This window comes from Buteo buteo, chromosome 4 (assembly GCF_964188355.1).
Source record: "Buteo buteo chromosome 4, bButBut1.hap1.1, whole genome shotgun sequence".
NCBI lineage: Eukaryota > Metazoa > Chordata > Aves > Accipitriformes > Accipitridae > Buteo > Buteo buteo.
The window spans coordinates 30,672,104-30,687,035 of record NC_134174.1 but is presented as its reverse complement, the minus strand read 5'-3'; the positions used below and the strand labels follow the sequence as shown (position 1 = coordinate 30,687,035).

The window sequence follows — 14,932 nt, the reverse complement described above, 5'->3', positions numbered from 1 at the left end:
GCACCAAAGGTACCAGAATATAAATCAGGAATATAAAAGAAGTCACTGAAGTGCTTTGATGTGCCATCAAATTCCTGTACTTATAATAATAATGATAGATGGCAAAATGGAATTGGAACAGATGACAATAGTTCAACTGCATCCTATTCTTCATCTACTTCCCCCCCCCCCCCCATTATTTTTTATTTTCTGCCTGGAACTCTCCTTCCCCTCTAGCTTGGAAAACAACTAGCTTCCCAGTGAGTCAGTGAGATTTATTTATACGGATCAGCAAGTTATCAAGTTGACTTTCAATACTGCTCAACTTGAACTTCATTAGCTGATTTTAAAAAGATGAAGTTATTATACTTAAAATGTCCTTTCAACATGTCTAATATTTTTCAGTTCTGCAATGAATTATGTAGATATTTTTCATGGTGAGAGCTGGAAGGATTTTACATTCAGTAATATACAATAAATCAAAATTTCTTTACCAAGAAGTTGGACAGATTTCTAGTGCTTCTCTCATGTTTATGTACTAGCTCTTCATGCATCTCAGTCTACAGTAGAGGTTGAGGGACTCTGCAAAATAGCATTGAAGTAAGAGAGAAGATACAGTAACAACAACAACAAAACATCTTTTCTTCTGTTTTGACTAGTTATATTTCTTCAGACAACAGACAAGCTAGGGGTAGATCTGTTCATTTGTACAAGCTTCAGGCTGGAAAGCTTGCAGAGACTGCTAATGAGGACAGGAGAAGCCTCACGTAACTCAGTGATTGCCATGACTGACAATTAATATTAAGGTGCAAGCTTCATCTCAGTGCAGAGATAAAGCCAGAGCTGAAGAGCTACAGCTGTAAACACAACTCGTAAAATGTGAATTCTAATTGCTTTAAATTAAACAAGTTTCATGTGTATTACTTCCAGTGCTGGTAAGCCAAGCCTGTCACTAGCAGGTAAGTTTAAGTGTCTTCAAGTGAAGCATTTCAGAGAATGCTTTTTCCAAGGCAACTCATTGCCAAAATAACTCATTTAGAAGTGTTTTAAACTACCCCATGCATACAAATGGAGAAAAAGGGAAATACTTTTGAGAACTAAATTAGCCTAACCTAAAACCAAGATTCATGGGATACTAGTTAACATTATAAAAATGAAAGAGCCCTAAACTTGGAAAGTATGACAATAAACGGTTGAAAGCTTTTTTTTCTTTTCTTTGTTTTCTTTAGAAAAACCTTGAAGGAGGCAGAGTAACAGAGCTGGAGTGCACTAAAAAAAGTTACCAGAAAACAATCAAGGGGTTTTTTTGGTGTGTATTCAGTGGAAAGGAGGTAATGGCTTACTTGTTAGCAAAGGCAATTCAGTAATGATAGACTTGAGTACTGATATGCATCCCTAGCGAGACACAGGTTGCCAGTCAGCTTACTCAAATACCTATATAGTAGGGTGCCCACGTACTTTAGGGTGTCTTGCAGCACTACAATAGCGATTCAGCTTTCTTCATGTGCCTGCAAGCCATGTATTTCCACATTCCCAAGACTGTACAAAAGCTTGTAAGTGTTTATGAGTCAGAATCCTGCTTGAGGCATCATCAGCTCTAACTTGTGGCTAGAAAGATCACATCCTGAAGGAGGCAAATAGAGCTCTGTACTGCCATCAAACCCGTATATTAACTAGTTCGGAAACACCGTGAACATGAAGATACACTTATTAATTGCTCATAGCATGGCAATGCGGATTCCATCTAGTGTAGAAATCCACACAAATGATGTAAATACTACCTTGAAAAGTACCATGGTACTTCGACATTGTAATTCCGAGAACAAACAGCCCTCAATGGTGTACTCTATTATACAAAATATAAGGCTAATCATAGCAATTCAGCTTTATGAGTGTTGCCAAATCTCCTAAATGTAAGTAAAAACATGGATAAAAGTGTTTAGGATGAGTCAATTACACACCTACATCTCTTCGAAGGACAAACCAAGAAATTAATTACATCTGACTGACCACAATGACAAACAATTCCTTTGGAGAAAAGAGTGCTTGTTTTAAATCCTGAAAGCAACACTGTTCTATGCTTATGTGTCCTTGTCTATTCTTCTCCTCTTCACCAAGACTTGAGTAATTCAGGGGACACTCAATTCCTAACCTTGAGGAGTAAGACTGTATCAAACTGGAGTCTGATTAATTTTCAGTCCAAGACAAAAAAAGCCTGAATCTCTCATCTGAGCCACCAAGAACAGTTTTTACTTCCATGCTTGCCCAAGAAGTAGGTCATGAAAACAGCAGCTCCACCAAACTCATTGCCCTAGATCCAAAGCTCTGGGTGCTCCACTCAAACTGAAGTTATGTGTTACCAGCATGTTGGGACAGGAGAGAGAAGGATGTCCTGAAGCAGATATAATGTGTGCATCATTGACTGCAAAAGGGAAAAAGCATGATGCTATAATTACAAGCAGACATTCAGCACAAGAAAAGGAGCTGCTATGTAGAGAAAAACTGAATGGTGTGCAGGAACAGTCAACAGAAACAACCCACCTTTGGAGAAAGATAAAAAACAACATCTGTTCAAAACGCTATTTACAAAACAATTCATTTCACAAGTGCCTGTGTGGTATTAATGCTTTTTGCAAAATCCTTACTTAAAGCATCCTTGCCAACTCAAAAAAACATATCTGCATAGTCTCATATCCTGCCCTACTCAATCTAGCTAAATAATGAAGAGGAGTACTTTGTGAAACTGTTTGTTTAAAATTACTCTCTTGAGCATTAAATGCCAAAAGGAAATATGGAAATGGTCACTCCTACACACAAGAGTGACTAGCTGATTCAAAATTGTGATTTATTTTTAATGAGTACGTGTGCAAATCTGAGTCATGTTCTTTATCTTTGGACAAAATTATTCTTAAGATAAAATTAATCTTGGACACCATCACTCTATTCAACTTTGTGGTCAGAGAAATCCGTGGCTTTTTGGCTTCAAACCAAAGCTCTGTTTTGCAGCATCAGCTTCTTGTTCCTTAGCAATCAGACTCGCATCACCCCACCAAGCAACTAGGAATGGATATTTCAACATGTGTAGCAGTTTCTCCCCTCAACACCACTTTTCCAGGTGTCAAAAAAAAAACCTTTAACAAAACAAAAGCACAAAACATGTCTGCAGTGAGACTCTAACTGGAAATGTTTCAAAAGCACTCTCCTTTCAGAGCCTTGCTTCATCTGTCTGGCCAGTAAATTCTGTGGACAATATGGCATTGTAACACGTTTTTGAAGAGCACAAGAAGTTCTAGCAACAACCCTTTTAAATGACAAAAAAACCCTCTATTAATGAAAAAGCTTTTCAGGAAGAAAATTGCTGCCTCAAAGCAGCAAAGTTACCTCCGATTAACCAACCTGGTATTTTGCAGCAGGAAAGCTGCAAGTACACCAGGACGTTCGATCTCATGTGATGCTGCAGCCAAAATGGAGTCTGGATATTCACGTAATACTCCTACTGCCTTCACTTGCCTGGAAATAGGCTCAAGCAACATACCCTCTGCTCCCTCAGTCCTTCCACGTGATGCACGGCACTGACCGTAGCCTGAATGAAGGCCAAACAGCACTCCTCCATAAGTTTTCCAGGCAGTTCATAAAGCACAAGAGTGGCTCATCTGGAACTTGCCACAGGAAGGGAAAATCCTTTAATATATTCTTTTAATTCAAAGGGGAGTATTTGGAGCTTTTTTCATTACTAGCAGTATACATTGCTCGTAATACAACTCTTCTTTCTTATAAAAGTGACTAGATTTGGTTCTCTTGAATCCCTTACACCCAAGTCCAAGTGAAGAATCCTACTCTCCTCTTAAATGCAACATCCTCAAACTTGGAGGAAACCATACAGCACTGTGCTAGTGTAATTTTCAAATCTACTAAATATTTAGGCAATGGAATTTCTGTTATCACTACCTTAGAAACAAGTCCCTTGATAACAGGAATAGCCAAGCAGCAGTCTCCCTTGGGAGCTCTTTATGCAGCAGATGTTGTTATGCATCACAAACATGCCATGCTCCGTTATCTGATGAAATGTTCAACTACCCCTTTCCCCTCCGCAGGAAGCCAAGAGGATTTCCCAAGTCACATGATAAATTAGAGCACTTTCATTCCAAAAAAGGAACCACATTCCCCCCCTCCCCCCCCCCCCCAGGAAATCTCTGCACTTTTTCAGTTCACTGTTATTTCAGGGAGAAATTACTTTCTCTGCCAGCCTTTCTTCCCATCTATCCCACACTCAAGAATCTGTGATGTTTCAGACAGGTTCCCAATTAATTTAAATGGCTTTAAAAAGGTTACTGCTGCATTGCATAGTGACTGTGTCTCAGTTTTGTCTAGAACCAGAAAACATGAATGGGACATGGTATATCAATTAGTTCTCAGTGTTAAGCATTACATACATAATAATATAGTAATCATACAGGAAAAGTTCTATACAAAAACCATCATCCAGTCCCCAGCTATTGCTTTCTAACACACAAGTTGAAAAATTCCTGTGTCATTCTTGGGCTATCTTGGAGAGCCCATTTTCTCTTAAAAATCTTCGTCAGAGTAGTATTTAAAATTGTCACTTTTGGAGGTACTTTGGCCCTGCAGAAAACTCACTATCACTTAAGTCCAAACATCTAAGAAAAATGACATGGGTAAACTATGAGGATGTATTGTAAAAAATTGGTTTAAGTGGAGAGAATAACTCTATTTCCTCTTACAATACTCTGTCACAACCAGTGTCTTTAATTGAGACATACCTTAGAATCCACTATTCCGATTAAATTTCACAACCTGCATTCTGGCTGATGAATATCCATTTGCTATTCATTCTACAGATTTCAGCTGCAAATCAGAAAGAACGCAGCATCACTAGAAGTAATTTTTGGCAGAAGAAAACCAGGGCTTAAGACAGTTATCACCATGCCTTAACAAGGGGGTCTACAATACATAAGTCAAATGACAGGTAGGCGTACAGATGAAGGAAACCATGTAGAAGCGAACAGCAGCTGACAAGGAATAGAGTCACGGTTCAGCAGACACCGCCAATTCACGTTTCAGCTGACAGTGAGCAAGCCCATATGTCAGGAGAGTACCTCCTGCTCATCGGAAGCTATACCTTGTACAAATCATTGACAAAGCCATGAATTTACAAGGACCATATGTCAGGTTCTAACTGAACGGTTCTTAAAGCTGCTCTTCCAGCCATTTCCAAAACACACAAGTCTCAAATGTAGAAACATGCCATATCCATTACTACATTTACGGAACACATTCTTCCTTAGCAGCTCCAAGGTACAGTAATAATTGACATGAGCTCCTCTGAATAAACTCACTGTGCAGCTTAAGGAAATATGACATTCTTTGTAACAAAATAAAACAAGGAAAGCTTTGCCTAGCTTGGTGCTTTTCAAGGTAATATGGTGATGCAGAACAGGGAAAACATGGAGTAACTTCAGACTCTTTTCCAGCAACTGACCTAGAAAATTGGAGGATGAGCTGGGAACTCCCCTCACAATCTGGAAGGAAAGGATAACGTTTGCCAGCCACTGACCCTACAATCACATTATACATGAACCACTCAGTGAGCTTCCCCACCTGAAATTGCATGCACATTGATCCAAGAAATCCAGTTATTTTGCATTCCTCCTTCCAACTCATCAACTAAGATAAATCCAGCAGCAAAGGTGTCCTCACCTAACTCCACGCTCAGGTGCTCTGCAGTGAGCAGCTCTGTGCGGTACCCATCTGACAGAGTGCTCTGGTGTCCCCAGCTCCGGCAGACATACAGAGGAATAGATGCTGCTCCGAGGTACATTGCAAAGCCAAGGCTTACCACTTTTGCCTGGCAACCATTCTCCCTCACCCCATTTCTACAACCTCACACCACTTTAGTCTACGCAAACTTTGGATAACAGAAGGCGCAGCAAGCTACATATATGTCTTGGGACCTGAGTGATGAAAGCAATCAAAATTGTTACCATAGCATTATTCCAAAATCCTCTCAAAACAGCAATACTTTCCACAAAGCTTTTCTTAAACCCTATAAAACTTCTCAGGCTATGACCTCAGAATGAATTATTTTATTCCCAGCAGGCTGCAGGAGAGAACACGAGACTGACAATCACCCAGAGGGGTTTTTTTATGGTGGTTGCCCCCTGGTAGAGTCTTCCTAAGTTACATACCCAGGTGAAATTCAATTTTTAATTATTCCAATAAACATTTTCAGAGATTTGAGAGTTTTCTTGTTGCATAGCAGTCCTTTCCTCCTGGGGAAGGCAACAGAAGCAAATCGCTGAAGCAAGCTTGTTTGCCACGTTTCTTCCCTCTCCTGCTTATGCAAGTTGTTCTACATTTCCTAATTCCTTAAGAGCTGCCAAGAATGCAGAAAAAGATAGCGGACATGCCTCGTATTTTACATGAGACATAAGCAATACCCCATAGGCTTGCCCTACTGGAAAATAATTCCACATCGCATTCAAGTGCTGCATATTTTCATCTTCATTAAAATGACATCTCATTTTGATGACCAATTGAGACCTTAATAACAGGAAGAAAACCCTTTGCCAAAGCTTTAATAGAAAAGGGACAAGTCATTTTCTTTTCATCATTAAATACTCAAGGACAAAACAGTCCTTAAAGCCAGATCGCTCTAGTTCGCCCTCGATAAGTAAGTACCGAAATATGATGAAAACCACATCAGCAGTATCACAGGTGGTCTCTCACCCAGAGAGCACTTCAGAGGTTAGAAGTATTTCTCCATGGCGAGCAGAGAGCACACAGTTTCATCTAGCAAAATTTGTCAAGGACAGTTCCTCATCCCACACAGGGCTATCAGAGGCCATGGGAGCAGAGAGAAGCAGTTGAGATCTCAGGAAAAGTGACCAACAGCTGACACTGCAATAAATAAATAAGGAAATTAAAAAAAAACAACAACAAAACAAAAAAAAACCAAAACCCAACAAAACTAAAGCCACACAAAATCTAAAACCATTTCTACATTTCCATGGACCTACAAATAGGACAATAATTTAAATTACAGATTTGTGTCATCTCAATGCTATTTTATAGAACGGCAAACAAGTGACTCATCGCACAAATCTGAAATGAAGTCATAAAAGTTACGTTTTACCCTCATGACTGGATGGGACCTAATCTCACAGAAAGTTTCATCTTTAAGATTAGTATAAAAACAGCTTTAGCAAATAAAGAACAACAAAAAAATTTTTTTTTTATTCTCTTTCTCAGTCTTGACTCTGGTAAGGAGAGCTATACCTATCCTGTCTAAGCACAGCTGAGAAACACTCCCTGTATTGGAAAAGAGCTGTCCTGAAATGTTTATATTAATGACTGGATCAACCTTAGCATGACTGTAACTTCTTTTCCCATCACAGACCCTACATACAAAGTCTTGATTATTGCCACAGGCTGAGTTATAAATTAAAAAAAAAAAAAAAAAAAAAGAATTATCATCAAATAATTGTAAAAAAAACGCAAACAAACAAAAAACCCAACCCACCCCAACATCTACTCCTTTCCATATAGTGCTCCCCTTTCACGAAAAGAGAGGCCCGGAAGGGTGTTCTCTGCACACTACAAAGTAAAGCTTTTTTCCTATTCACTGAACGAACGGGCACATCAAAAGCTACAAAATGCCTTTTTTTTTTTTTTTAATTCAGCCTCCCTTCAAAACCTCTTTTGCTTTGTAAGAATAAGTACGATCAAAAGAAAGTTTTAGCCACTTTCATACATCAAAAAATGCTCACTGGTGATCCCCCTCTAAGTTTTTGTTCGTGCAAAAAAAAACCCCAACACAATTTAACCAAAAAAAAAAAGCTAAAAAGCACAAATTTTTCAAATTAATACTAGTATTCCACTGCCCTATAATTAGTTAAGGGCAGATTTCCTCCTCTCATTTGAAGCAAAAACATTGAAAAAGTTCTCTTTCCTCCTGAACCTTTCAAAATCGCATTGAGCCATAGCCTTCCTTGTGACAGTAAATCCGGTATGAGGCAACAGACCTTGCTTCGCCTTGCATTTTAATCAATTTAGCCAGCACTGGAGTGGGCAAGTAGCAATAACCGCTACAAGAAATTGTTATGTTTTTGCCACCCTTTGCCAGGGCAAGGCAAGCAAGGAGTCAGCGCGACAGCAAGTGTGTGCACATGGGAAGGTGGTGAGGGGAAGAAGCAGTAGAAAAAGGAGATTTGGTGAAGAGACCCATCTTTATGGTTAAATCAACTCTTCTAGGGCTCCCTCAACATTATAAATGTTCTGCTGGGTTGGTATTTACTTATGCTGCAGGTCAAGCCACGCCTCATCTTGACTTCAAAAGTGACACCAGATGCATTTCTTCCCAGCGTGCAGCATGCATGTCGCTGCTCCTATGCATGTCCCAGCATGGGAAACATTACAGGTCAGGGTAGGCAACAAGTGCAGCCAAAGATCTGGCAAGAAGGACCATTTTATGCCCCTTCAAACCACTGGACAGCCACCAGTTCTTCAGCTTTTTAATCATTTATTTGAAAATTACAATCAGCAGTATGCAAGGTCATGAAAAGAGAAGTTCAGTTAATAAAGCAGTCTGCCAGTTTCCATCCTCAGCAAAAATACAGACACCATACCAAAATATTCTTCCAAGTCTCACCATCCTTGCAGCCAGTCATTGCTGCTACCTGAGTTTTGTAAGCCCCCAAGCTTCACCTTTTAAATAAATTTGTTTCAAGAGATGGGCAACAGTAGGGCAATAAACCATCGCTTGTGACAGCAAGGGCTTGAAGTGGTTACTGGGGCCCACCAGGGAAATTACTACCACACTACTGAGCAACAGCTTCTCTGGAAGTTGATGCTGCAACAGTTTCAACCATAGCATAGAAAAAAAAATAATCACCAAGTACACCTTGTATCTGTGCCAAATAAAGGACAGCTTCAGCACAAAGTCCACTGCATCCTCCTCCTGAGGTTTCTCACATCCCAGGACACCTTTCCTCAGCACAGAGTCCTCTCGTCTTTGCGGGATAGACTCTCTACTGCATCCTCAATACAGGGCTACCTGCACCAAAATCCTACCCGGCTGAGAGGACCGATTGACACAGGTAATCCTGGTCCTCATCTGGAGCAGAGATAAAAACCTGCAGGTTGTCTGATACCTACTTGACATTTGGCTGCAGTTCAGTTAGGTTCAGTTTTTCCTTCTTAGGCTTAGAAGTCATCACTAGGAGTCATTATTCCTGATCTACCCAGAATTGCCAGGATTAACTGCCATAGGGATGCCACATACAGCCGAACCCTTGATTTTCTACAGGTATTTTTTCCAGATCTGAACCAGCTGATTATATTCCAATCCAACACAACTCAACCACCAGCTACATGCACTAAGAAACACAATAACAAGAGACTCTAATCTTTGTAGGAAGAAAGCAATAAAGATTAGGCATTCAACATGCAAAAACGAAGCATTTTAAGTCCTTTATCTACCACCACATATTTGAAAAACGTTCATAGCTTACTTCTTTGTGAACCTTTTTCGCAAAGAACTGCTTCCCAGTCCCACCGCATCTCAGCGGTGCAGAGCTCTCGCCTTTGGCAGCTTACCCACAGCACCCAGAACAAGTAGGAGTCAAAGAAGAGGCTTCCCTTGCTTCATAAGGAAGTTTCCTCCAAGGAACATCCACTTTAATTCTCTCTCCACACTCCTCTGATGGCAAGCTGTCTAACAGGAAAATAGCAGCAATTGTTGTATTAAGCACTAAAAATTGCTGCAGGACAAAGGCCTTAATTAATAGGTAGCACCGTGATTTATGGCTGGTGTGCTTCCCACCAGTGGATATCCTAGCAAACACTGCTAGACTGAGAAGTGCCACCTAATTGCCCACCAGGGGCCCCATCCCCATCCCACTCCTGTTGCTTAAGAAGTCACTGCATGGGGTTCGTACCCCCACAGCACACCTTGTAACAGTCCCTGCCAACCAGCACCAGCCACTTCTACTGCTTCTCCGTCCTTTGCCACTTCTTGCATGTAGCTAGTGTATCAAGAAACCACACACAATGCTTTTATTCCACCCCATCTTACTTGCTGATACCAACTTTTGCCATTTCTGGTCTTCCCACCAGCAGAAGTTACCTTGACCCAATTAACCAAACTGCCGCTCTCATCTCCCGTCTTCACGTGTGACCTCCCAGCAGCGCATCAGATCTCCACAGTTCCCTCCCAACGAGGGAGCACATACAGCATCCATTTAAAACAAACACCAATACTACTGATGTTTCGCTCTACGAACTATTCAGCCATACTCATCTCCAAAGCTGTAGCCACCCACTCATTCTCCCTACATTACAACACCCCCCCCCAGCGTACTTCAGCAGTTTCTCCACTGCAAACGTGCTTGCTAACTCTCTCCCCTCTCCTCCTCTACAAGGCTTCTTCCACTCTCACATACGTGTAACAGACTGGGAGAGTGGAAAGAGATGCAACCCCTGATACTTCTGCTATAAGCCCATTTATTCAGCTCTGTCATATTCTTCCAACACTACGGACTCTTCAGCCCCACTTTCTACATGGTTACACCAACTCTCTCTCCTTACCCTGCACAGTCATCCTGTGAGGCACAACATCATCACTTTCAGAGGGGAAATTCACAAATATCAGTAAACACTTCCTCCTGCCTGCTTCTTCCTATTCTGAAATCAATAAGTGAATTTCTCATTCAAACTTTCTGCATGCTCGTCCCAAGATCTTTCACACCCTGTGATAGTGTTCAGCTAGGACACAACATGAAGACTCATTGTCTCCTCCATAACCCCACATCTACCCGCTGAGCCCACCGACCTTTCCCAACTCTCAGCTTTCAAAACTCTTAAGCAAGCTATGAATGCTTCATTCAAGCCCTATGTCTCCCAGTATTATTGTATTCCCATCCAAGCCCTCATAAACCAAGTCTTTATTCAAAAGTTCAGACCTCCTTGCCCCCTCTACTGTTTGACGTTATTACAGTGTCATTCTTCACACTTTACCCATCTGGATGGGGGTTTTTTGTTTGTTTTAAAGTACTGTTCTCTCACAGTAGTCTGGTCAATTGGTCCAGCCTCTTCCAGCATATTTTATATCTCTTTTGAAAGAGCTCATCCATAAGACCATTTAACATTTCCACCCTATTTCAAGAAAGCCCATTTAATTTATCACCTCTGCTAAAAACCAGCCATCCTGAGAAGCGACCAAGTAGAATTTATTGTACTAAAAACAATACCGCACAGACATACCTCATATAATCACTTTATTAATTACATCTATGTTACACAAACTCTTCCTACCTATTTTCTAATATAATCTATAGACTCAGGAAGCTTATACAGTCTGGTTCCATCAGAGAGCAGGATCAATTCTTCATCAGTCATAACTGATTGATGCAAGTCAAACCTGTCCTAACCACTTCCAATAATGAAGATTGAACAGCTTTCCCAGGAAATAATTCAGCATTTCACTACACTTAGTGTCAGTAAAAAGATTCCCAGCACCTAACCAAATCCCTCTTCTCACACTGTAAGCCCATTAGTTCTTCTCCTACCCAACACAAATTTTCTGTTTCCTCTTTGCAGCAACCTCCTTTCATTTTTCTCTTTATTATGAAGAGCTCCAGTTCCTGTAATTTCTCCTTGGAGATAATTTATTCTAGGATTCGGCAGCTCTCCGGTCTCTACTCTCTCCCAGTGGTCCACATAGTTTCTCAAGTGCAGCGTGATGGAAAGGATAACTCATGTTTTCTGTGAGGAGATAAATAGGCACATTACAGATGCTGTCAAAAGGAACAGTTAGGATACTGGGTCCCGACCTGCTCACAGCAAGCTTTCACTTGATCGCTAGGTTCACAGGGACACTTCACCATTCAACACCTACTGAACTGACTTGTGTACAACCTCCCTATTTGAAAAGAAGAAAACCCCCAAAACTAATCACTGCAACACCACAAGTGGCCAACAGCCAAGCTGCCAAAAATCAAACAGCATAACCCAACCGGTACTAAAGCCAGAAGAGCTTTCTAATCATCAGTCCATGGGACAGAAGCAAAATCTTGCTCCTTCCCCAAGCACCTGAAGGAGCTGACTTTGACAATACAATTTTAGCGTGCTCCTGTGCATGCCAGCATTTCAGCAATGTCCGCTCAGCTAGGGCTGCAGCAGCAGCAAAGTATCCCAGACGAACAGAAGGATTTGGGATATTTTTTAATGGTTGTTTTTAATCTTCTTGCATGTTTACTGCTACACTCAGCCCGATCAGCTGAATCGGACATGAATCTGCATCTCTATTTAATTAAACACAAAGGTCAACTTAAATTTAGATAAATAATTTATTATTTTCTGGGCCAGAGTGCTAAAAGAGACAACTTAAATGATAATTATGAAAACTGAAAAGGCTGTCCCACACCCAACCAAAATCCAGGGTACCGGTGGCCTCACTTGTCAGGTTGGTATTTACAAAGTCAGAAGTCAACGCTGCAGAAAGTCACACTTCACACATGTGAATGACCGCACTGCAAATATGGGACTGATGCAATTGAGACACTCGATACCGACAGAACCTCTGGCATCCCATCGCTGTGAAAACATACCGACACCGTTAGAGAAACTATAGGCACCCTGAAGATACAAGGCACAAATGCTTAGCTGCTTTTTAAACAGTACCCTAGGGACCCAGTGTTTCATCTGCTATTCCAATGGAACGCAGAGCCCCACTCCATCACCCGATTAATACACGATTTTGGTGGCTTTACGTAGTTTCGTGATTAGTTGCTTCAGCAAAACAACAAGTGAGCGACAGGTGCACACCTCCAACAGCAGCTTTTTTTATAGGCAGCAATAAAACAGATTGTGGCAAAAGCTAGAAGAATATCCCACAGTTACATACTGTTCCCTTAGTTTAAAAAGAAAAAAACTCCCGGTATTTTTAGCAAATCTCTCGAGCTCCACGACGCAACCTGCTGCCTTTACAGTTTTTTTCCACCCTAACACACATAGTAAGCAACGCATGTGCTGCGAGTCTTCTCTTTTCTGGCAAAGCCATTAAGCACGCTGCTTCTGCAGGGGAAGCAAACAAAAACTGGCGCTTTTTTGTTTTGGTTCCCTCCCCCCCCCTCTCCTACAAGCCACACCAACCTGGATGACACCGCCTCGGAGAGAATTTGGGGAGCCCCCCCCCAGAGCGCCTCTCCCCTGGCTGACCTTGGAGGAGGGGAGGGGGAGCAGCCAAAAAAAAAAAAAAAAAAGGAAAAAAATAATAAAAAAAAAAAGGTGGAAATCCGCTGGGCACTACCGCTCGCCCTCTCCCCTCCGTGTCCCGGTGGTCCCGGGAGATGCTCGCCCTCTCCTCCTCCCCGGCGGGGGCTGCCGGTGTCCCGTGTGTGTCGTCGTGTCCCCCCGCCGCCGCCTCCTCTCGGCGGCCCCGCGCGCCACCTGGCGGCCGCGCCCCGCCGGGACCCGACCCCCGCCCCGGGAGCCCGTCCCCGGTACGGCGGGCTGCGCCGGGCCGCTCCCGCGCCTTCCGGAAAGGAGAGGGGGGGTGGCGGTGGGAAGAGCCGGCACGGCGCAGGGCGGAGGGAGGGCCCTTGTTCCCGGGGAAGAGCGGCGGCGGAAGGGCCGGGGAGCTGCGCCGCCGACGGAGCGGGGCCGGGGGGCTCGGCTGCCGCCCGCCCGCCCCGCTCAAGTTTCGTCCGGCGACGGAGCTAAGAATAACGCGCAGCTGCCGGGGCCGGGGCCGGGGGCCGCCGGCGGCTCCCGGGGAACGAGAAAGGGGGAAGCGGGCGGGTGTGTGTGTGTGTGGGGGGAAGCTGGACACCCCCCACCAACACCCCCCCTCCCCGCCGCCGCCCGCGGTTTGCCGGCACCGCGCCCGCCTCAGCCGGCCGCCGCCTGAAGGGCACCGGCTCCCGCCTCACTCACCGTCCGGTGTCGCTGCTGTTGCTGCTGTTGGCGGCGCCGCCCCAACGCCGGGAAACAACCGGCCGCCGTCAGCGTGGCGGGGCGGCGGCGGCAGAGGAGGAGCGGCAGCGATCTGCCCGCCGTGGCCGCCATCGCGCCGCTGGAGCCGCCTCACGCTGCGGCGGCGGCGGCGGCGGTTGCTGCTGCCGCCCGGGCGGGTGGGGGAGAGAGGGGAGGGGTGGGAGCGGCGGGGCGGGGCCGGCCGTCGCCGGAGGCCAATCGGAGCGCCTCGTTCGCCGGCCCGGGGCTCGTCAAGCCAGGCCGGGGCCGCCAATCGGCGCCGCGCGGATGCCCTGCCCGGAGAAGGGATTGGTCGCTGCTTTCCCTCCCCTGCCGGCGGTGGGCGGGGCCGCGCTAGGGCTAGAGGGCAGGGAAACTCCTCAGCAGGGGCGCCGCGGGGCGGGGCCGGCGGGGCGGGGCCGGCGGGGAGGGGCGGAGTCTCAGCCCGGGGGCGGGGCCAGGGCGGGGAGAGGGTGCAGGGAGACGGGGAGCAGCCGGGAGGGGGTGCGTTAGGGGAGGGGGTGCAGGGGGGAGTTGGGGTCCACCGGGGAGAGGGTGAGCTAGGGTGAGGGGTGCACTGGGGAGAGAGTACGCTAGGGTAGAGGGAGCAGGGAGACGGGGGCACCGGGGAGAGGGTGCACTAGGGGAGGGGGTGCAGCGGGGAGGGGGTGGGGGGTGACAGGGTGCAGCGGGAAGGGGGTACGGGGTGACGGGGGGTGGGGGGTGACAAGGTGCAGCGGGAAGGGGGTACGGGGTGACGGGGTGCAGCGGGGAGGGCGTGCAGGGTGACAGGGTGCAGCAAGAAAGGCCATGGAGGCACCACCGTGGCCCTGGGGATGCAGCGTGGGGGAGGCACAGGGATTTGGGGTGCCCAGCCAAACCGGCATCCCACCCCTGTGGCAGTTTTGATGAATGGTATAAAAAGTGGGTGATCAAAAAGAAAATATGTTGCAGAGAGAGA

At 44.9% G+C, this 14,932-nt stretch overlaps 1 protein-coding gene across 1 annotated transcript in view; it reads right to left on the bottom strand.

Annotated features, from left to right (window-relative positions):
- The window catches only part of MCU (mitochondrial calcium uniporter), a 97,038-nt gene extending 82,905 nt beyond the window's left edge, over positions 1 to 14,133 (bottom strand). The window contains exon 1 of the mRNA XM_075025435.1: positions 13,933 to 14,133. Coding sequence (XP_074881536.1) covers positions 13,933 to 14,064 — 132 coding nt within the window. The 5' untranslated portion in view covers positions 14,065 to 14,133. The remainder of the gene's footprint in view (positions 1 to 13,932) is intronic.
- Between the last annotated feature and the right edge of the window lie 799 nt (positions 14,134 to 14,932).